Here is a 24,319-nt window from a genome sequence, read left to right as displayed (position 1 = left end):
TCCCAAACACAATTGATGATGAGATAATTAAACCAACGAGTATATGCTGTATGCTAACTCACAGCTGAAAATGTTCATGGAGCAAAAAACAAAGAATAGCTATCCCAGACAAACGTTTTGCCTGGGAGCACATCAGGAAGCTCCAAGCTCCATTTCATTAAATATATGCACATATTTTGGCATCAGCAGTGTGGCCAACATCTAGGATTCTCCCTCAAAAAATTGGAAGAAAACATGTAATACATTCAAGACCAAAGGCAAAACAAAAAGTATCTTTCTATTTAGGAAAAGAATTCCTTCATTCAATTAGAGTATAAGTTATTAAAAGGGGTAGTTATGAGTTTCTTCTGAGAGTTTTTGAAGTTTATAAATACAAAAAGAACATTTCTTCAATAAATAAATGGCTCCTAAAGTCTTCACTGATGGCTTCCAGAATTCTCCATCACTACTGTCCAAGCCAGCTCCACTTCTCTGGGAGGCTTTAGCTGCCAGTGGAATGGGATATTTTCTGTTATTAGGTGACTCTTCTTCTATCATGCAGACTTTCATCAACATGTCTCTTCATAGTCCGAATCCTGGAGGGGAAAGAACAGTAGTTGTGGTGGGTATATGAAGTACAATGCCACAGTCAGAATTCAGGCAAAGACCACACGTTAGGGTCCCCCAAATGGAACTTGGCTAGGGGAGACATCAACAGTGAAATGGCACTGACTCAACCCACCTAAATTCCCAAGAAGCATCACAGGACCTCATTATAATTGGTATCTATTGGGCTAATTTCTGCTTTGAAACCCTAAGCGTTCCCTTTTCCTTGGTGACTATTTTTTAAAACCTCAACACACATGAAAAGATGCCTGTCTGTAGCAAAATGTGCAAGACTGTAGCTAGGAGTTTAGGCTAGGAGTCAGTCTACCTCTGGGTTCCAATCCCATCTCCACCCCTTGCTGGCTATGTGACCTTGAGTAAAGTTATTTAACTTCTTTAAACCTCAGTTTCCATCACTGTGCCTGGCAATTTGTAAGCACTCATTCATGATGAACTACTATCACTATTATTCTTATTCTTATCTTTATTGTTCAAACTTGTATTCATTACTTCTAAGCTCGAGTAGGCCATTAGTACTACCTGGCATACCCCATTTCTCTATTCCACTCATTCTCCTATTCTCCTAGATGACTATTTTCATATCTTTCCCTCTTTCTCCAAACCTCCAACACCTTCGGCTCACTTCATTCTCAGCTGATGACCTTATTTTCTCCCGTCATTGGGAACAGAGAAACAATCAGTAGGGAACTTCCACAAGCTCCCATCATATTTACCCACCCACCTGCATCTGGGCCCACCTACTTGGCCTTCCTTACTCTTCGTATGGATACATTCTCGCTGCTTTTATCTAAGGCCAACATCTCCACTGGTGCACTAGATCCTGAAGTCACTCCAGCAATCCTCCCCCCTCTCCTGTAACATCAAATTGTCCTTTTCTACTGGCTCATTCCCATCAGCATACAAATGTACTGTAATTTCTCCCATCGTAAAAAGAAGAGCAACTCTTGACACACCCCTCTCTCTACCTATTGCCCTATTTCTCTGCATCTCTCCACAGCAAAACTCCTTGAAAGTGTCATTTATACCCACTCTCACCAATACATCTCTTTGTATTCTTTCTTGACGCTACCTCGGTCAGGCTTTCATCCCCACTATTCCACTGAAGCTGCTTTTGCCAAGGCCACCAATGACTTCCACGTTACCAGATCATCCAGTAATCAAGTCTCAGTTCTCATTTTACTTGACCTGACTCAGGAACAACTGACACAGTTAATCACTTTTTTTCCTTGAAACGCTTTCTTCATTTGGCTCCCAGGATACAGAGCTCTCCAGGTTTTCCTCCCACCTCATTGGACATTCCTTCTCACCCTCCTTTGCTAATTTCTCCTCATCTTCCCCATCTATAAACCTTGGAGAGCTCCAGGGCTCAGTCCTTTGAGTTCCTCTCTATCTACTCTCATTTCCCTGGTGGAAATATCTCTACCAGCCTCTATATACTAATAACTCCTAAATTTATATCTCCATTCTAGACCTCTCTTCTGAACTCCACACCCATATAACCAATTGCTTACTCCACATCTCCACTTGAATGTTTAATAAGTATTTCAAATTTAATATATCCAAACTCAGCTCCACTAAAGCTTGTTCCACCCACAGGCTTGTACATATTAGAAAATGGCAACTCTGTTCTACTAGTTGCTCAAGTCAAGAACCTTGGATTTATCCTTAACTCCTCTCATTCTTTCACACACACATGCAACTCGTCAAGAAGTCCTTCTGGCTTTACCTACAAACTATAATCAGAAAACAACTACTTCTCACCACCTCCACCACCACCACCTTGGCCCAAATCATCACCCTCTTCCCTTACTTGCATTATTGCTAAAGTCTCTTAATTGCACTCTGTTTCTGTCATGGTCCCTCACCACCTATTTTCAACAGAGAAGCCAGAATTATCCTTTTAAAACATACATCAGTTCAAAGTGCTCTCTTCTCAAAAACTTCCAGTGGATTCTGTTTCATTAAGAATAAAATTCTAGGGCTTCCCTGGTGGCGCAACAGTTAAGAATCTGCCTGCCAAGGCAGGGGACACGGGTTCGAGCCCTGGTCCGGGAAGATCCCACATGCCGCGGAGCAACTAAGCCCGTGTGCCACGACTACCGAGCCTGCACTCTAGAGCTCGTAAGCCACAACTACTGAACCCGAGTGCCACAACTACTGAAGCCCGCGTGCCTAGAGCTGTGCTCCACAACAAGAGAAGCCACCGCAATGAGAAGCCTGCGTACCGCAACGAAGAGTAGCCCCCGCTCGCCGCAACCAGAGAAAGCCCATGCGCAGCAACAGAGACCCAACGCAGCCAAAAATAAAATAAATAAAATAAAATAAATTTATTTTTAAAAAAGAATAAAATTCTAGGTGATTACAATCACTATAATGTTCTATAAGATACATTATCTCTCTGAAGAAATACTATTCTTTGCCTTGCTCACTTCATTCCTGCCACACTGGCCTCTGTGCTGCTCCTAGAACATGCCAATCATGGCCCCTCCCCAGAGTCTTTGCACCAACCACTTACTCTGCCTGAAATGTTCCTCCATGATAGCCATGTCGCTTGCTTCTACTTTTAGGTGTTTGTTCAAATATCATTTCAGTGAGGGTGTCCCCAACCATCCTATTTATTTATTTATTTAGGTCACACGTTGCGGCGTGCGGGATCTTACTTCCCGGACCAGGGATTGAACCCGGGCTCCGGCAGTAAAAGCACAGAGTCCTAACCACTGGACCGCCAGGGAACTCCCCCAACCATCCTATTTGGTACCATACCCCCTTATCCAGCCATTCCATCTCCCTTTCCTATTTTATTTTTTCTCTACGGCATTAAGCACAATCTGACATACTATATATTTTACTAATTTTTAAAAGATTTAGTTTGTTATTGTTTGTACCCCAATTTAAGAGAAGGTAACATTTCAACTGTGTCTCAGATGATGAGAGTTTTCCAGGAATGGAAAGAATGTAATTTCTTCTGAGGGCAGGGATTTTTGTCAGTTTTGTTCACTGTTGTTTCCTAAGTACCTAAAATCACAGCTGGGGCATGTCAGATACATGCTCGAAGAATAACCGTTGAACAAATCAATATCTGAAATGTGGACAATAATCTTATGAACATTAGTTTATTTAGTTTTTTTATTTACTTTTTTAAATTTTTATTTTATATTGGAGTATAGTTGATTAACAATGTTGTGTTAGTTTCAGGTGTACAGCAAAGTGATTCTTCTTTCTTTGTTTTTTAATTTTTACTTTATATTGGAGTATAGTTGATTAATAATGTTGTATTAGTTTCAGGACATTAGCTTATTTTTTGTTATCAAAATATTCAAATCCCAAAGGGTTGGAATTAGATCCTATCCACTGGCACTATCAACCTTTCTCTCATCTTACCTATAATACTCAAGTACGTGAGAGAAAGAGAAAAAGGAACACTGTGGTGAGTAATTGGGCTGCGGTCATCCAGCCAAGTGCTGAATTTGGCAGTAAGTACAAAGAAGGCTCAAGTTTAAACCCTGAAATGACAGGTATGCTTTGTATTAGATCATGAGTTGCTTTTGACCTGTTTCCAACAGTACCACATCAGAGAGTCTCTCTCCCTCCTAGGATCCTGGAACAGCTACACAAGCCTACCAGTCACAGCAAGCACCCAAAGGGGGAGGGATGACAGTTTTCTGAAATGTAAATCAAAACTCAAGCCTTCCAACATGGGTATTTCTTATTGACAAACGCCATCAAGTCACCTAAAAGTTTATATCACTCTAAATTCCCTGGGGAAAACTGAGGCTCAGAAGAAAAGTTCAATTCAGGGTTTTAGGTTAAGCCAGTCCAGCCAGGTCTCCTAGTATGACCTCAGCAGCATAGGACACTCCTCTTTCAGGATGTTCCCTGTCAGTCAGCAGAGGCTGCCTACGCAATCCCCTTCCCTAACCTAAGGACACCACTCTCTGCCCGTAAGACAGAAAATAAAATAATGGTTAGAATTGGTGGGGGTCCCCTGAGACCAAAATGCTTTGGGGAAAGACCTTGGTTCATACTTTGCTTTAGACCTATCTGCATATCCTCTGTTGCCTCTGAGGGTGAAGGATTCCATTAATTAAGCAGGAAAATGAAGCATGAACAGTGAACAGAAGAAATGGCATGGACTTACCAGGCACTCAGCACAACAGACACAAAGCTTTGCCATGCAGTCATCCTTCTCCTGGTCAGTGCTGTAGAAAGAGGACAAACCAAATGTGAACAATCATTATCCTCAGTATGGTAGAGCAGTTAAGAGGACAAGCGTTGAAGTCAGACAGGTCTGTTTTTAAATTTCAGTTCTGCCACTTACTAGCAGGGTGACTGGGCAAATTACTTAAGCTCCAGGAACCTATTTCCTCATCTACAAAATGCAGATATTACCAGCTACACTTAAAGGGTAGTGGTTAGGAGTAAATGCAAAATAAGCACATGTAAAACAGGTACCACAGTGTTTGGCACATAGTAAGTGCTCAATAAATAGGAGCCAGTCACAATCGTTCATTTAGAAATGCACTGAGCACCAACCATGACAGAGGCATTGTGCTGGGCTGGGGATAAAGACATAAATAAAACATGGTCCCTTGAGCTCATTTTGTTAGAATACAATGTGGTAAATGTTTTCATAGAGTTAAGGTCAAACCGCTGTGGCAGCAAAAAGGAGGGAGTGATCAGTTTTCCCTGAAAGAGTCAGGGAAACTCTTGAGAAGCGGACATTTCGTCAGGGTCTTAGAAGATAAGGAAGAGTTTTCCAGGCAAACAAGGGAAGGAGGGAGGGGATTCTAGGTAAGAGGAAAGCATGTTGAAAATTTTTTAAAAGGTCTAAATGAGTATAGTATGTTTGGAGAAGGAAACGGCTCACTGTAGTTGGAATGTGGAGCAAATGAGAAGAAATGGCAAGAAACAATGTGACTTAGGGTTAGATCATAAAGGATCTTGTTAGACCATGCTTCGAAATAGACGTTTTAGTATTTTTACCAAGAGTTCTTTGCCTTTTTGTGGGGCCACAGATTCCTTGTAAAGGGCACTCTTACTCCCATTAAATAAATGTGCACACGCACACACATGCACACACACACGCACACACACACTGAAAGAAGATTTTAGACTTTCTCAAAGTAAGACTTCTCTACCCAGGTTAAGAGCCCCTGATATAGATAATGGAGAATCAACAGGGTTTTATGTAGACTTTTGTTACCTTTTTTTTAGTGGATTTGTTCTTAGGGAAAATACTGGATCACACCTGCTCACTGGCAAATGCTTTTGATAACCACAATCCAATTAGCCCCTTCCGAGCATCTGCTGACCAAGTATAGTTCTCACTTATTTAAACTGTTTTGCTCTCCCTGGCTGTTCTAAAGCCTCTCTCACTGCTCAGGCACTTCTGTCAGGAGACATCAGCTCAGTGCCAAAACAAGGAAAAGGGGGAAATAACTGACTTGTTGGAATTTCCTGTCCATTTTGAAGGAATGAGAGATTCACTTCAGAATTTATATTCAGAACCACAGCACTACACAATCTCATTTCAAAAAAAAAAAAGAGACTAGGACTATGCTATCAATCCCTCCATCTCTCTCTCCAAATTAACATCCACACATTTCCCTTTCAGCAGAACTAAATTCAGCCTGGAAGAAAGGAAGGCATGACGCAGAAGCCTGGGTACTGTCCACAAACCAGGTCTCTGAAGAGGGTTGATTGCTCAGGACTGCAGCTGCACTTACTCAGCTGAAACCTCAATAGATGACTTCTTAGAGCCAGGCTTGCTCCTCTTCTTCAGGCCCGCAGACTTCCTCCCCATTCTCACCAGCAGCAGCACACCCACCACAGCTGAGGGAATGAAGACAAGAATGGAAAGAAGGGCCACGGAGGAGAGCATCGTGCCAAAACCTGGAGGAGGAAAAAGAGGTCAAAGAGAGGGACATGCAAAGTGCTTCCTTTGACATGAGATAGTCTTACTTTTGCTCTTGTATTTCTTCTGGTTACAAAGGGCATAAATTCATTGTAGAAACAGTAGAAAATACACAAAAGGACAAAGAAGAATTAAAATTTACCCATAATCCCACTCCCTAGGATCAATATGTCAATATTTACCCATTCAATCTTCTTTCTAGGAGTATGTGGGTATGAGTCTGAATATAGGGAGGAGAGTGCATGTTCAGAAGTATTGATCATAGTTTACATACTATTTCTAGCCTCTTTTTTATATACTATATTATAAATATTTTCCATAAGTATTCCTTCCAGGTGTGATTTTTTTAATGGCTGCATAGTATTCTACCATATTAAATAATTTATTGAATCAATCTTCTATTGCTGGATATTCAAATTATTTCCAATTCTTTGACTCTATGAGTTATATAATGATGATCATCCTTGTATATAAATATTTAGCTCTATTTTTTAAAATAAATTTTAAAATGGAATTACTAGATCAAAGGGTATATAATTTTAAGGCATCTGATTTATACTACCAAACTGTCTTCCAGAAAAACTATACCAGTTTCTACTTCTACCAGCAGTATGAATGTTCCTATGTCTTTAAAACCTATGAGTTGCCTTAAAAAAAATAAAGAAAAAAGAAAGAGGAAGGGGAGGGAGAGAGAGAGACATACAGAAAGATTTCAGAAATGACAAGGTATCTATAATGAACCATAGATACTTTGTCATTTCTGAATCTCTAAATCTTTGGTTCAAATTCAAATAAGGACTAGAATGACCACTCATCAGTCACCAGGGAATAGCGTAGAAAAAAAGGTCAACCCTTAACCCACTCTCCTCATGTTTCACACTAAAAGGAAACAGTTGCTCTTTGCAACATGAAAGAAATGTGCTGCCTCCATCTTTAGAGGAGGTACCCTTTCAAGAAACAGGCAAGAACACAGTCTCATAACTGAGGGTATGAACATATTAGGGAAACCAGAATGACTTCTATTTCACACAGACAGCAACCCGCCATTTATTCAGGGGTTTGCCATACATTCCACAAGACCTCTGGTCACCTGAAATTAAAATTTTAAAAGGATAATGGAGAAACTATGACGATATTTGAAAAAAAAAGTCAGTTTGAAAAATAAAGATAAAAAAACTCATCCTCAGGCAATTCAAAATGGCAGAATGTCCCAATGACCAACCGGCTTACGAAGATAGGTAGTTTTGCTTCTCACTGATCTCCCCACAAACCACCACAGTAGTCAGAGAGCACTCACTACAGAAGAAGGTTGGTGGCAGTTAGCTTACCCCTTTCTGTGACTGTTAGCTCTGTCCCTGCAATATTATGGTACACATCCGGGGGATTCTTCACAGCACAGCTGAATGTCCCATTGTCCTTTATGGTAGGGTTGATTATGCTTATGGACGCATCCCCTTTGTATACATCTCCAACCCAGGAAATTCGATCCCGAAACGTGCCCACTGTGGTTGGGTACTGGAAAGACTGATAATGAAAAATCTAAGAAAGCAACACCATGAGAAAAAAGTTAATTTGGAAAATGCAATGAAAACGTAAAGCTAAGTAGGTCCAAAATAAAATACAAATGTGTAGTGGGTTTTCCCAGTTGGACAATTTTTTTTTATGCTTTGTTCACTTCCATCCTATAGATTAAAAGACAGGTTAATAAAACCTGTCCAAAAAAAGGCCTGATGAAAGAACCCAGGGATCCTAATTCTTGAACCCCTTTTAAATTCTCCCCAAAGTCCTAAAGTAGCAGTTCTCAACCAGGGGCAATTTTGCCCTCAAGACACTTGGCAATATCTGGAGATAATTTTGGTTGTCTCAACTGGAAGGAGTGCTACTAGTGGCTTCTAGTGGGTAGAGGCCAGGGATATTGCTGAAAATCCTACAAAGCAGAGGACAGCCCCCACAAAAAAGAATTATCTGTATCAAAATGCCAGCAGTGCCAAAGCTGAGAAATCCTATGCTAAAGCAGCATCTAATTCATATGGTACTTTATAGTGTGCAAACTATTTCTATACATTTACTCATTTGAGCTTCACAACAACACTGAACTATACATGGAGCAGGCAGAAAGGGAAACAAGGACAAAAACAAGAAATTAAATGAGTTACTCGAAGGCACACAGCTAATAAGTGGGAAAGGGGAGATTTTTGTTTATTCTCAAAATCACCAGGAGGCTGTAACATAAGCCTCTCTCAAGTTATCTATCTTGGCAATTAATAAAAACCTCAAGTCAGATTCATGATTGGCATTCAATGAATATACATTGAATTAAAACAATGCTACTTCAGATTGGTAATCATATACTTCATCACCAAAAACACCTAATTATATTTGGTGGTAGGCTGGGCAAGCACTACAATACAATATGATCTTTCTCTCTCTCTTATGCAAGATTCAAGCCTTTCCTAGTTCTTTTCTTACTTGGTACCTCCCCACTTAAGAACCCAAGCACTTACAAACACTGAATTGCCCAATTTTGAAAAGCAACTTCCCAGAGAACATGATGAATCACTTCTTGGTTCATTTGTTCATGCATTCATTCAACAAATATTTACTGCACACCTACTATGTGCCCTTAGGCACTGTATTAAGCAAAATGATACAGTGGGAGCCAATCAGGCACAGTCCCTGCTCTCATGGAACTTACCATCTAGTGGGAAATACAGATATTAGTAAATAATAAAATGTGTAGAATGTTCCAAAGAGGGAGGTAAAGAATACCTATCTCTGATTATCAGCATCAGTATAAAAGGGTTTGAAACTCCTTATTGACAAAACAAAGCCTGCTGTGAATCTTCAAGATTAATCCGACCTGGGAGTTTCAAGTTAAACTAGTGATACTCAAATCCTGCTAACTGATTAGTTTGACAGAATCCTGACTGATCACGTAACTGCTACATAGTGTCATGCAACTTTAAGGGTCCACTAATTCCAACTTGGATGAGTTTGCTGATTTCTCGACTAGCCTCACAGAGAAGAGCGCCATACGAGAACTGCTGTTTGCGTCTAAGGTTTCTGCCCCAGGAAGATCCCCACTGTTTGTTCTGTCCTACTTTTGGCCAAGGAGGAAGAGCCATATGAAGCCAGCCATACTTTCCTGACCACTCAAAATAAAGTGACCTATTTTAAGTCTAAAGAAAAAAGGACCAGAAACTAACACAACATTGTTAATCAACTATGCTTCAATATAAAATTTTTTTAAAAGTTGAAAGAAAGAAAGGAAGGGCGGGAGGGAGGGAGGGAGGAAGGAAGGAAGGAAGGAAGGGAGGGAGGGAGAGCATCGCAGGTGGTGGGGCAGGGAATGGCGTGCTGTGCGGCGCAGGGTGGTTGGCACAAACGGCGGCGCGGCGCCGGGGCCGGAGGAAAAACCTCGCCACTGTGACAGGTCCCTTCCCAAGCCCCTAGGGACAGCAGAGCACTTGGGGACCAGCAAGCACCCCCAGGGCACGAGAAAGGCCTCTGCCACCTGCCCTGCCTCATCCTGCCCCACGCCAGGCCCAGCCGCCCCGGCCCCCGGCTGCATCAAGTGGAGGAGGAGGAGGGGGAGGAGGGTGGCACCCCGGGCCTGGGCCGCGCCCTCCATGCCCGGGGGCTGAAGACACTGCTGCCCTGGACAGCCCGCGCCAGCCGCAGCCCCTGAGTCAGGCTCTCCCTCAGTTGCCGGGTTCCGTGTCAGAGCCCTTGGAGCCTAGCAGGGCCAGGATGGGGGTGGAGAGTCACCTGCCCTGTCCCCAGCTGTCCTCCTACCACCGTCCGGGAGCGCCTGGTGAGGCCTCGGCGGGGAGTGGGACCCCCAGAGCCACAGCTACTTCCACCACAGCCAGCCCCCTGCGGGAGGGCTTCGGTGGGCAGGACAGCGGCGAGCTGCAGCCGCTGCAGAGTGACGGTGCTGCGGCGATGGTCACCAAGGGGTGCCAGTGACTGGCAGCCCAGGGCACCCGGCCCGAGGCCCCCAAATGGAAATGGGCAGAGGATGGTGGGGATGCCCCCGCCCCCAGCAAGCGGCCCTGGGCCAGCCAGGAGAACCAGGAGGCAGAGGCAGAGGGGGAGGCTGCAGCAGTGGCAGCGGTGAGGCCAGCGCCGGGCTGAGGGAGGAGGTGCTGCCCGCTGCGCCTGAGCGCCTGGCCCTGGGCTATACTGTGCCCTGCATGCGGTACTATGGCATCTGCGCCAAGGACAGCTTCCTGGGGGAGGCACTGGGTGGCCGAGTGCTGGCAGAGGTGGAGGCCCTGAAGCGGGGCAGGCGCCTGCGTGATGGGCCAGCGGGCTATCCTGCCACGCAGCATCCGTGGGGAGCAGATCGCCTGGGTGGAAGGCCATGAGCCAGGCTGCCGAAGCATCAGTGCCCTCATGGCCCACGTGGATGCTGTAATCCGCCACTGTGCTGGGAGGCTGGGCAGCTACGTCATCAATGGGCGCACCAAGGCCATGGTGGCGTGTTACCCAGGTAACGGGCTGGGGTAGGTGAGACACGTTGACTATCCACATGGCGATGGGTGCTGCATCACCTGCATCTATTACCTGAATCAGAACTGGGACGTCAAGGTGCATGGCGGCCTGCCGCAGATATTCCCTGAGGGCCGTCCTGTGGTAGCCAACATTGAGCCACTCTTTGACCGGCTTATTTTCTGGTCTGATCGGCGGAACCCCCATGAGGTGAAACCAGCCTAGGCCACCAGGTACGCCATCACTGTCTGGTATTTTGATGCCAAGGAGCGAGCAGCAGCCACAGACAAGTATCAGCTAGCATCAGGACGGAAAGGTGTCCAAGTACCCGTATCACAGCCGACTATGCCCACCTAGTGTCTAGCCCCAGAGCTGCCTGGACAGACAGCTTGCCCTGACTTCGGGAGAGCCCTGGGCCCCAGTGCCACCAGTCTCGGTGCCTGCTCCTTCCCTGCCACTGCCGCTGCTTCTGACTTTGCCTCTGTTCTGCCTGGTGTGGAGGGCTCCATCCATCACTGAGGACCAAGGAGGAGGAGAGACCTCTGCTGCCCTGGGATGGGGGCTGGGGTTGTGACCTGGGCAGAGGCTGGTGTTGGGGACTGCCATTACTGGAGCTGGGGGTCTGTGTCCTGCCCTGTGTGGTCATGCATGCCCCTCTCAGGTTTGGAGAGCTGGAAGGAGGCACTGCCACCTCCTACCAGAATGCAGGATTTAGGGTTGGGGTGACTCATGGCCTCTTGCTGGCAAAGGTTTGTGGGGGAGTATCCCCAAGCCCCCCACTCCTCCAGCCTGGAATGTGAAGTGACTCCCCAATCCCTTTGGCCATGGCACCTTTTGGTCTAGGCTGCCGCTGCTTGGGCAGGATAAAAGGTGCTGGGAGGAGCATGGGTCTGCAAGTCCTGTCAGCCAAGAAATAAAAGTTTATCTCAGAAAAAAAAGAAAGAAAGAAAGAGAGAGAGAGAGAAAGAAAGGAAGGAAGGATGGAAGGAAGGAAGGAAGGAAGAGAGAGAGAAAGAGAGAGAAAGAAAGAGAAAGAGGGAGGGAGGGAGGGAAGAAGGAAGGAAGGAAGGAAGGAAGGAAGGAAGGAAGGAAGGAAGGAAGGAAGGAAGGAAGGAAGGAAGGAAGGGAGAAAAAGGGACCACAAATACAGCCTAGCTCACTGGAGCCACCTTCACTAGGACAACTGGAGCACCTACTGTAGTTACTGAGAGATGCTACATGGCATTCAATAATGGTTCCTAAAACAAAATCCAAAGTTTATACATTAAAATCAAAGAGAAAGTACTTCTAATGAAGGAAACAGGATAAACAAATCAAGGATACTTTCAAAAATACAATCTTACATACCGCTCTGACATTCATATTCTTGATAAAAAGTATCCTGACCTAGGATATTGCTGGAAGCATACAGAAAAAGGGTTTTTTAATAGCATTGCAATCTTCAATTAGACATCCACAATGGGATTTGAGCCATAAATGTGTTTTATCTGTGTGATTAAAATATATTGCTTCTAATATTGCAAGACCATCTGTCATCAACAGCATCTGTCATCAACATAAGGTGCCCTATAATTTCCTTCCCAGTGTATAATGTTTATACACTGGGAGAAGATGCCAAGATAAATCTACAAGTACCGATATACAAACAGAAACACCCACTGAGACAACTTCACATGAGAGGAAATGAGCAGCTTTGAGCAAAAGGATGTCTAAGACTGGGACCTATAGAATTTCTCTGTCCAACAGCCTGGAGGTACCCTTTTTAGTACAACAAATCTGAAACTCAACCTATGAAGCCAAGCAAAAAGAAACAACAAAGGAGAAACAAAACTAAACCACATTTCCTCTGAGTTTCTGACTTTTTTTCCTATAGCTTATTTGCAAGATTCTTACACAGAAGAAGAAAAAGCCCTACATGACCAGATGAATGTCATATAGGGTAGAAGCTCATCTCCTTCTATTTAATAGAAGCTCATCTTCTATTTTAAGATGAGAAGGCCTAAGGTGTACCTGTGACATAGAATAAAAGGATTCCAGAGCTGTTGACCACAGAATGCTCAAAGAAATATCCTTAAAAGTATACACTTACTGATTCTGTGCGACTGCTGCTTGGAGGTCGATATGTCCAATCTATGGTGAGTTTGTCAGTGATAGATGAGGTTGACTTGAAGGTGCATTTCAACTTGATATTTTCTCCAACATAACCCCAGACATGGGCATCTGCTTTAATCTCCAGGGAAAGGACGATGTAAACACCTAATCAAAGCAAGCCCAAACATTTAAAATGTGTACACTGGGTGGAATATATAGACGTGAGTGAACAATATAGAAACCCTATTTTATTTATTTATTTATTTTATTTATTTATTTTTGGCTGCATTGGGTCTTCGTTTTTGTGCGCAGGCTTTCTCTAGTTGCGGAGAGTAGGGGCAACTCTTCATTGAGGTGCACGGGCTTCTCATTGCGGTGGCTTCTCTTGTTGCGGAGCACGGGCTCTAGGTGCAAGGGCTTCAGTAGTTGTGGCACATGGGCTTAGTTGCTCCACAGCATGTGGGATCTTCCCGGACCAGGGCTCGAACCCGTGTCCCCTGCACTGGCAGGCGGATTCTTAATCACTGTGCCACCAGGGAAGCCCTAGAAACACTATTTATCATTTTTAGGGCTCTCATCAGAAAGCCGTAGCAATAAATATCTTCTCAGGCAGGCCCAAAAGGATAAGGAGCAGATATCTGCATTAATCAAGGGTGGTATTTTTGTCATTTTACGATATTAAATCATAGAATGAATGTTTGGTTAAAAATTGAAAACCTGGTCACATCAGCACTTTTTCCAAATACAGAGTTGTGGTTAAATTAACTACAACCAAGCGGGTCGGCCCACAGAAGGCTAAAAGGCAACACCACCCACTCTCTTGACACACTTATACTCCAGGAATATGGCAGTTGCTGTGGTCTGAGGGATTTACCCCAAGTACAGCACGACTGTAACCTGAAGCTATCACTGCCTCAACCACCAGCAAAATAAAAGTAGAAAACAAGAATAGGAATTTTTTTTCAAAGAAAAAAAATTTTTTATAAACCTACCCCAAGGTTCTATCTAGTATTGTTTTGTTTTTCCCTTTCTTAAAGCTGGTTAATGAATCACTCATCCATTAAAAGTAAATCATGGGGAGGAAAAAGTTTATTAAATTTACAATTTAATGCATTTTAAAATGTAAAAATAAGATATTATTTATAAACTCTTTAGAGACTTCTTCTTTCCAAAACCACCTCATATATCCAACTTTTTTTTTTTTTAATTTATTTATTTTTGGCTGCATTGGGTCTTTGTTGCTGCACGTGGGCTTTCTCTAGTTGCGGCGAGTGGGGCCTGTTCTTTGTTGCGGTGCACGGACTTCTCATTGTGGTGGCTTCTCTTGTTGTGGAGCACGGGCTCTAGGCACACAGCCTTCAGTAGTTGTAGCACGTGGGCTCAGTAGTTGTGGCTCGCAGGCTCTAGAGCGCAGGCTCAGTAGTTGTGGCTTGCGGGCTTAGTTGCTCTGTGGCATGTGGGATCTTCCCAGACCAGGGCTCGAACCCGTGTCCCCTGCATTGGCAGGCGGATTCTTAACCACTGTGCCACCAGGGAAGCCCCCTCATATATCCAACTTTGACATCCCATCTCCCCCAAAAGAGTTGGCACTTTCTTCTGACCATTCCCTCTGCTTTCAGAGAACAGTGGTAGAAATTTCTCTTCCATTAGGGAGCCATTTTTTAGGAAAGTAAGCCACCAGCACTTTGTTTTTCCTGCTTCCTTCTCCACTACAATGAGCCATGATTCATCTGGCAGGCCAAAGGCAAACAGAGCAGCAAGGTTTCAGAAGAGAGCAAACCCACACACCATCCTGGAAAACAACAGTCCCTCTGGTTGAGAAAGGATGCAAATCCCAGCCCTATCACTTGCTGACTCTGTGGCCTTCGTAGGTTTACTTGATTTCTTCAGTTTCTCATCCTGGTAGGAATGATAATAATAACACTTACCTTAGAAGGTCACTGTGAAGAATAAATGAATTAAAACATGTACCACACTAAGAAGCCTACCTAACCCAGAGTAAATGCTCACTGCACGTTAGATAGCTTCATCATCGTTACTGACACCTCTTTAGTTCTGTCCTTAGTCTCTCAAACTTTCCTATCAGAGACATACTTATGAGTCATCATTTCCACTGCCTTTACCTCTGCTGCTTTAAATCATGTTTCTTGCTCCTCTCTAGACAATCCAGTCTGTTCACATTCCTCTTAAAAGCAGGAGACCAAGACTAAGCTCACAACTCTACTAAGAATCTGACCATCCCAAAGATGAGGACTACCTCTGGTTCATCCAAGACATCCTCTCTGACTTTGCCATGCTAAACTTGTTATTCCTCCTATGCCTTTGCAAATGCTGTTCCTCTGCCTGGAAAGCCTTCATCCCTCAATCCCTACTCTCTCCTAAGCCCTCACTCCTGACCCACCTTACTCATGACTTAAGATAAAGCTCTAAAAAATGGAAGGCAGAAATGAATGGATAATCTACACACTCCCCATACTCTTTATATATCCTTTATATATAAAGGATATATATCCTTTATATACTCTTTATATATCCTAAAACATAAGTATAGCAAAGAGATTTTAAAGTTTAGATTTAGAATTAGACAGACCTGAACTTGAGTTCTAGCCCAGCTGCTTTCTGGCTGTGAGACCTTGATCATAGTTACCTAACCTGTTCAAGATTCAATTTCCTCACTTGGTAAGTGGGAATAATTAAAAGACCTACTTCATTGTGTCACTGTGAGGATGTAATAAGATTAAAGAAGGTAACACATAAAATGCTTAGCATAGCACCTGAAACTGAAACTTTCAATAAATGTTAACTATTGTCATTAAAATGAACACCACAAACATTCAAAAACCTTCAGTAATTCTCTATTGGGCTATAACATAAAATCTAAATAGTGCCAGTCTGGCCCCCAACTTCTGCTACTCTGCCCACCTACCCATCCCATCCCCTTCACTATGCCCAGAATGTCCTGCCATTTCTCAAATTTACTATGTCCTTCATGCCACTGTGACTTTCTTTGAATATGTCTTTATCTGGAAGTTTCTCCCCATCCCTACCAATCCTGCCTGGTAACCACATCCCCAGTACTCACACCCTTCAAAACCCATCTCAAATATCACCCCCCTTGTGATGCCTTCCCAAATTCTCTGATGCAGTTTTTTACTATTTTTCAATTTTCACATAACATTTAGTACATAATGCTACTCGAGCACATATACCATTGCTTGCACTCAATTTGTAAAGACGATTTCCTCCATTAAATTAAAGGAAGTACCTTAAGAGCAAAAGTCAGAGGGAAGGGAGAAGGCAGAGAGAGACCAAGAGAAAGAGGTGGACAGGTCACCAAAAGTTCTCATGTAGGAACAAAGTGTGCTTATTAGTCACCCACTCTCTTCCTATCCCCATTCTTAAAGTATTTTCAACATTCTTAAGTCCCCTAGACACCTACCTTTCCATTGCACTGAATCAGGAAAAGCTCAGCCCTAGATGACCACTTCTAGACTATGGCTGGTGTGCACTGAAGGAGAAAAATCACACCAATGCACCGATAGTTACCATAAGAAATTCATCAGTTCCATCCACAGCTGAGTCCTTAATGAGGCATGACGACTCTTTAACCAGCCTTGGTCATCTCCTCTTTCTGACTCCTCAAACTTTGCCATTCTCTTTTATCCTCTGTGCAACCTATAAACCCCTCATTCTCAGAAGAAAATGTCTCTCTTCTTCAAGAAACTTGAAGCCATACAAACTGCTTAGTCACATATCTTCCTGCATCTTCACCCATTCTTACCTCCAATCTGAAAGGATGTGGTGTCCCTTTTTCTAAGCAAGGTCAAGCCCTTCTTCTCTGCCTGGATCCCTCCCTTCCAAGCCTTGCTCCAGGAAGAAAGAAGAAAAAAAAAAAAACCCTCTCTACTGTCTTCAACATTTCCCTTTCAAGAGGGGCTTTCTCCCCTCAGCCTCTAAATACACAGAATTCTCTCCCATCTGTAAAAACAAATATATAACAATAAAACAAAACAATAACAAATTTTCCTTAACCCTGTAATCCTACTCCTTACCAACTACTGCCCTCTCTATCCTAAGCCAAGTTTGTGAAAGAGTTGTTTATATCTGACGTTTCCCTTTCCTCCCTTCCCATCCACTTCTGGACCCCTACAGCACAATTTGGACTCCACTACCACTTCTAGTAAAAGGCGTTATTGTCTTAAAACAGCAAAATCCAAGGGACAAAAACTCCAATAGGCAGCTTTCTCTCCTGATTTTACTGGATCCCTCTGCAGCAGTAATTGTTTGCTCCTTGACCTTCTCTGTCTCAAGCCTTCCAGGATGGTACACTCATTCATTCACTCATTCTTCAAACAAAGACTTATTGAGCGTCTGTTTTGTGCCACCCTCTAAGTTCAGGATTAAATGTGAGCAAAATACATACACTCCCTGTTTTGGAGCTTAAAATGCAGCAGAAGTTCAATACACTAATCAAACAATCATAAAGACAAATGTATAATTACAAACTCTGATAAGCACTGTGAAGAAAAGACAGAGTGGTTATGAGAACTGTACCAGTTATGATAGGGGAGCAGGGAGTGGTTAATGAAAGCTTGCCTGAAAAAAGTTACTTTTGAGTTGAGTTCTGAAGCAAGGATAACAAGGTGAGGAGAGGGGGAGCATTCCAGGCAGAGGATACTGTGTATGCAAAGGTCCTGTGTCAGGAAGGAACTAGGAACTAGTTCCTAGTTCCTGTGTCAGGAAGGAACTAGGAAGGAACTGTCCACAGTCAGTCAAGGAACTGAAAAAAAGGCAGAATGGCAGCAACACAAAAAGCGTGAGAGAGAAGACTGAGACATGGCTAGGAGGTAAGCAGAAACTAGATCAGGCAGGACTTAGAGATTTGGGTCCTTATTCTTAGAGTAATGGGAAGCCATGGAAAATACTTAAGTACGGGACTGAGTGAGAAGGGGCATGAAGAAGTTTGCATTTTTAAAACCTCACTCTAGGGAAGACGATTAGGAGGCACTAAGAGTATATATAAAGAGATTACTTAGGAAGCTACTACAATAGTCAAGTGAGAAATAAGGGAAGATTGAACTAAGTTGGTGGCAGTGGACATGGAGAGAACTAGGAAGACAACAATACAAGGTAAAATCAGCAAGAACTGGTGTTAGATCATATGTGGAATGTTTGGGAAAGAGAGGAATTGAGGATGACTCCCATATTTCTGGCTTGGTGATACCATTCACTGACACAGGGAAGACTAGAAAAGTACCAGGCTTGGCAGGGAAGAACATGAGTTTGATTTTGGATAAGTTTAAGGTGCCTTTGAGATATCCACGGGATAATGTCAAGGGGGCAGTTGGTTTAGGGCAGGGATGGGCAAACTATGGACCATGGGCCAAATCTAGCCTACAACACCTTTTTATAAATAAAGTTTTATTAGAACACAGCCAACTTTATTCATTTATGTATTGTCTAGGGCTCCTTTTGTGCTACTCCAGCAAAGCTGAATACTTGCAACAGAGATCATGTGGCCCACAAAGCCTAAAATATTATCTGGCCCTTTACAAAAGTTTGCCAACCCTGGTTTATAGCAAAAAAGAACTATGGATTAGAGTTATAAATCAGAATCTCATTAGTCTCCCTCCAACCAACTCTCCACACTGATTGTGTTACATACACACACACGCACACACTCGACATCTCAGCTAGTTTCTATCAAATCTCTTTCTAAGGCTCCTCCTTTCCTACCCATCCCTTAAACACTGGTGTTCCTCAGAGTTCCACCCTGAGCCCATGGTCATTCTTTCAACATGTTCTCTTTGGACAATCCTACCCACTTTTATAGATTTCACAACCACTAATAGGCTAATGATTCCCCAAACTATGTTGCTAGCCATGACCTGCCTCTGAGTGTCCAAATATTACTGGATATACCCACTTGACTATCACCACCACAGGAACCCAAACTGAAGGTAGTGAACTCTTGTTTGTTACCAGCTCAATATCCATTCCCCTCATCTCCTTTCCTAACAATGCCCAGATTTTCTTTAGATATCCACCCTTTCCTACATAGCCCATGAGCTTGGGGGTAGAGGCCTCTGTCAGGGTCCAGGCAGGAAACAGAAGGCAACATCAGCTAAAACTTTGAAAAGTGTATGGGTCACTTTTCAAAGGGACTTTTCTCAGCATCAAGGAAGCCAACAAAGGCACAAAGCCTTTATCACTCCATGCCTGAAGGGGCAGAGGGAGGAAATGGTGTTACTGAAGCCTGGTAAGAGGTAGATCTGTGGGCCATTTGACAGAAGCTGTAGCCACAGAGGAACATAGCCACTATCAACCATGGCACCATGACAGGGAGGGAGCAGGGAAGAAAAATGTCTTTCTCCTCCTGCCCTCCAATCTCCTGCCAATGCCTCCCACTGATCAAACCTAACTGGAACCCAGAGGACGGGAGCCTGGATGATGCGGTTTATCGGTCAGCTTTCCAGGGAGTAGGCAAAACAGAGAAGAGAAGTGAATGGATCTGGTGGGAGGGGAGCAAACCAAGAATAACTAGACCCTACTCCCAGCTCTGGAAGGTGACTCAGATTGGCCTAAACTAATCATTACATCCAGAGGTGTGCTGGTGAACAGCTAAAAATAGAAAACCCAAATATGTAGGTTTGACAATTTCTGATTTCTGTGGTACAAATACTCCCACCATGGCTAATTTCAAGCTATGAAGGTAAAAGTCTCTGAATGCTGAGTTAGGAAGACACGTGCATGATTGGCTCTTGAGAGCCAGTAGGAGGTAGCTCCAGCACACCATCCTCCTGACCACAGAGATATATTTGGGGTCAACACGGGATTTAAGTTAATCTAATCAAAGTAAGTTTCAGAAAATTTTCTTGGAAAGTTACCTCCATGCCTTGTTTATGTTCTTCTCTATGTCTGGAATTTTCCTCATTCCCTTTCTCTAACTCTTATCCTTCTTTCAGATTTAACTTTGGAGACACCTCCAGGAAGTCTTCCCTGTATCCTCTTGGCAGATTAAGGGCACTTCCTCTGTGATGCCATAGTTTCTAGTGCATTTCTCTCTTAGTACTAGATTTTTAAATTATCTGCTGACTTGTCTGTCTTCTTCAATAGACCCTAAGCTCATTGAAATGGAACCTAGCACACTATGGATGCTCAGTAATATTTATTCAACTGAACCAAACCAAGAGTTTCCTTTTATAAAACAAAAATTGTTATAAAATAAGCATAAAATTTACAAGTTCTGAGCAAATTTTGGTTACTGAATTACAGCAAGTACACCTTTAATCAAACTACCTACTAGCAGCTTCTTCCTTCTTTTTTTTTTTTAATTTTATTTATTTATTTATTTATTTATTATTATTATTTTTTTTTTTTGGCTGTGTTAGGTCTTCGTTTCTGTGCGAGAGCTTTCTCTAGTTGTGGTGAGCGGGGGCCACTCTTCATCGCGGTGCATAGGCCTCTCACTGTTGCGGCCTCTCTTGTTGCGGAGCACAGGCTCCAGATGCGCAGGCTCAGTAGTTGTGGCTCACGGGCCCAGTTGCTCCGCGGCATGTGGGATCTTCCCAGACCAGGGCTCAAACCCGTGTCCCCTGCATTGGCAGGCAGATTCTCAACCACTGCGCCACCAGGGAAGCCCTTCTTCCTTCTTAATATATATAAACTCCATATTCATGAACATAATTTTGCCACAAAGTTATCAATATGTAAAGTCACTTCACTGAAATCTAAACACTGGATAAGCAGGTCTTAAATGTATAGTTACAGAAAAGTAACCATAACATCCATGGATGAACTAAACAAATCTACACTACTAATCTATACATCAGGATATTGGTTCCCCCTGGAGGAGAAGGAAGAACGCCTGAAAGGAGGCACAGGGAAAGTTTCTGGAATGCCAGTAACAATCTACATGCTGATTTGGGTGCTGGTTGCACAGGTGTGTTCAGTTTCTGAAAATTCATTAAGCTGTACACTTATAAGCACTTTTCTCTGTTTTACTGAAATTAAAAGTATTCTAAAATCAATGGATATAAAATAATTTGCCTCCTCCACTCAAAAAATAAAATAAGAAGAAAAAAATATCAATCCAATGTTACATTCATTCAGAAACTTTCACCCTAGGCCTAATGTGCTAATGGATATTTATCTCTTCCCCAGAAGGAAAAAGCATTCTTGCCAGGTAAAAACAGCCAACTATAGAAATAATTATAATAATTTTAAAAAATTTTTAATCTGGGAGGAAAACAAGAAAATCACATTTAACCATAAGTAACTTTATACATGGAAGAAATGGAAAAAATGACAAAAACTCCCAATTTTATACACCTAATTTTCCAAAATACAAATCTGTCAAACTGATTCATAAAATTGCACACTCAAGTGGAAAAGAGAAAAGTGTAAGAGCCCTAGGCTTGTTAATCTACTGGTTTTACATACTTAGACAACTGATATAGCAGGACCATACTTATAACTTAGGAAGAATTCAAACAAGCTAATAATTTAACGGGTCCTAAATATGAAGAGGAAAGGCAAATAAACTTAGGTATGAAACCTAAGAGACTCAAAACAAAAGACCCCCTCAAAAATGGATGAACCTTCAAAAGATGCTAAGTGAAAAAAGCTAGTCACAAAAGAACACATATTGTACAATTCCATTTCTATGAAATGTGCAGAATTGGCAAATCCACAGCAATAGAAAGTAAATTGGTGTTTGCCAGGGGCAGTGGGGAGGGAAGAATGAGGAGTGACTGTTAATGACTATGGAGTTTCTTTGGGATGATGAAAATGTTCTAAAACTGATTGTCATAATAATTGTGCAACTGTGAATATACTAAAAACTATTGAATGGTACGCCTTTTTTTTTTTTTTTTTTTTTTTTTTTGGCCGTGCCATGCTGTGCATCATGAGGGATCTTAGTTCCCCAACCAGGGATCGAAACCACGACCCCCTGCAGTGGAAGCAAGGAGTCCTAACCACTGGACCACCAGGGAATTCCCTGAATGGTACACTTTAAATGGGTAAATTGTTTGGCATGTGAACTATATCTCAATAAAGCTGGGGTTTTGGGGTGGTTTTTTTAGGCAAAAGATAAATCAACAAATACATACAGATCATAGACTCAACTTATAACATTTGAATTATTTGGTTGCTGAACTGATGGACACATTTCAATGTGAAATGACATCAAGTTTGTGAAACCACCCACCATTTCTAGAATTTTTTTTCAGTAGGACAATATTTGAACATTTCTCTGTGTGTGTGAGAGAGACAGGCAGACAGACAGAGAGAGGAAACTAGGATGATTTGGAGTGACAGTAGTTCAGCCTAAACAGTATATTGAAAAAGAATTTAGGATTATTTGGAGTGACAGTAGGTCTGCCTAAATAGTATATTGCAAAATAATTTAGCTGAAAAACTGGACACCTGTTATGACACAGGCAGCTGGGAGGGATCAGGGAGTATGCTGGCAGCATAAATACTAGTCATCAAATAAATTAAAACTCCCTAGCCCTACCTGCTGAGACTTAGCACACCTGAAGCCTTTATATCAAAGATCCCCTTCAGAAAGTCCCATTACTCACAGGGAAATTTTATGAAGTTAACAATACACTCCTATGCTAGCTCTACTAACATATGATTTCCTGGGGAAGACACACACACACATACACACACACACACACACACACACACAAATCCAGGGGAAAACTGCACCCTAAATGAAGGTAATTAGGTTGACTGAAATTTATGCAACTTGAAAATTGCATGAAAGCAAAACTTATCCAAATTTTAAGATTATGTGATAGTGTGAATACTATACTTCTGATATCGGTTAATAGATTAAAATCTTAACAGAATTGATATTCCCTTCCTTGTATAAAAAAAAAAAAACTGTTATTAAAATACTAAAGCAGTTGCTTTTCCTCAACACATGCATCTCTGTTACAATGAAATCAAAGCACATCCTTTCTGTGACTCATAAACGTTTTACTTCATAGGCCCTGACAATCACCTACAAAAAAAATTAGCAGCAGTCATCATTTTCTTTCCCAAAATTACCGGAACTACTGAAGACTAGAACTGTCCTTTCCTAATCAGGATATACGGCCCACAAAACCACAGCCGAGTCAACCACTGATAACTCATCATAACACAACAGCGGGTGCCCCCAAACCCAGTGCCCTCCGTGATTCTATCTATCCGAGCCATCACCACAGTACAACGCACAGTCACGCAAGGTGATCGAGCTGCCAGGGGCTCAGGAAAGTACGGACAAGCTACTGACACCCCTCAGTGGGTGGTGATTACGAGAAGAGAACATCCTCCCCAAGCCCTCCCGCTTCCTTCCTTCCCAGAAGCGCAGTGGGGGCTTTCCTGAGACCCCCCCACCGGAACCGGAAAAGCGACCATCTTCCCTAAGCCCCCGGCCGGAAGTGCGACCGAGCCCGCCGCCGACTTACTCACCCTGGAAGAATAGGACGCCCAGCAGTGGGCACAGAGCACAGCCACGGCCTGCAGCCGCCCCGCTCTGCAGCATCCCGACAGCTCTCCAGAAGTTTGCACACCTTGTTTACGGCTCCCTTTAACCACACAGGTGACACCGGAAGTGACGCGAGGGCGGGAGGCCGCGGGAAGACCTAAAATGGCGATTCGAAGTTGCCATAGTAACGTGGCTTCTTTCCAGAACCACACCTGGACTTGCTCACTTCAAGTCAGCGATTCTTAACTATCAAGTAGGAGTTCATTATTCCCTTTTGCTCGAAAATGAAGTCGGACAGGCTTTGGAGAACTTACTATTTATTTTTACGGAATTATGAAGGACTTAATCGTCTTGATCCCCTTGACTCTAAGCCAAAAGTCCTTTTTACTCCCTACAGATTATTTTATTTGAATGCTCTCAGAATAGATTTCTATAAATTTAGAGTTCAGAGGGACCTAGGAGATCATACAGGATCAGTCAGTGAATAGATAAATATGTATTAGGCCTTCATGTCAATTTGTGCCTCAAGACTGTTTGGTTCATGTTCTTTTTGTGTGTGTGTAGCTATTACAGCATCCAGTTCAGTACTTACCTAAATTGGGTGTTTACTAAATTGCTGTTGACAGTGGCAATGATGAAATCATTACAAAAAGGAGCTGAGATTTGTGCCACTTTTGGTTGGAACAGTGAGGAAGTGCTTGAAGTGAAATGAAGAGATGGTGTCACATTCT

General features: G+C 42.8%; 1 protein-coding gene and 1 pseudogene across 1 annotated transcript; one reads left to right on the top strand and one right to left on the bottom strand.

Annotated features, from left to right (window-relative positions):
• Nucleotides 1-321: 321 nt before the first annotated feature.
• Nucleotides 322-23,695, bottom strand: MPZL3 (myelin protein zero like 3). The gene is made up of 6 exons (XM_061202576.1): nucleotides 23,573-23,695; nucleotides 13,104-13,270; nucleotides 7,849-8,059; nucleotides 6,333-6,498; nucleotides 4,745-4,805; nucleotides 322-575 (listed from the first exon to the last, which is right to left on the bottom strand). The coding sequence occupies exons 1-6, from the start codon at nucleotides 23,643-23,645 to the stop codon at nucleotides 549-551; spliced, it is 705 nt and encodes a 234-aa protein (XP_061058559.1). The 5' UTR covers nucleotides 23,646-23,695; the 3' UTR covers nucleotides 322-548.
• LOC133099037 (prolyl hydroxylase EGLN2-like) lies at nucleotides 9,870-11,371 on the top strand (annotated as a pseudogene).
• Nucleotides 23,696-24,319: the final 624 nt, after the last annotated feature.

Source organism: Eubalaena glacialis, chromosome 10 (assembly GCF_028564815.1).
Source record: "Eubalaena glacialis isolate mEubGla1 chromosome 10, mEubGla1.1.hap2.+ XY, whole genome shotgun sequence".
Taxonomy (NCBI): Eukaryota; Metazoa; Chordata; class Mammalia; order Artiodactyla; family Balaenidae; genus Eubalaena; species Eubalaena glacialis.
This window is presented reverse-complemented; position numbering and strand designations above follow the sequence as displayed.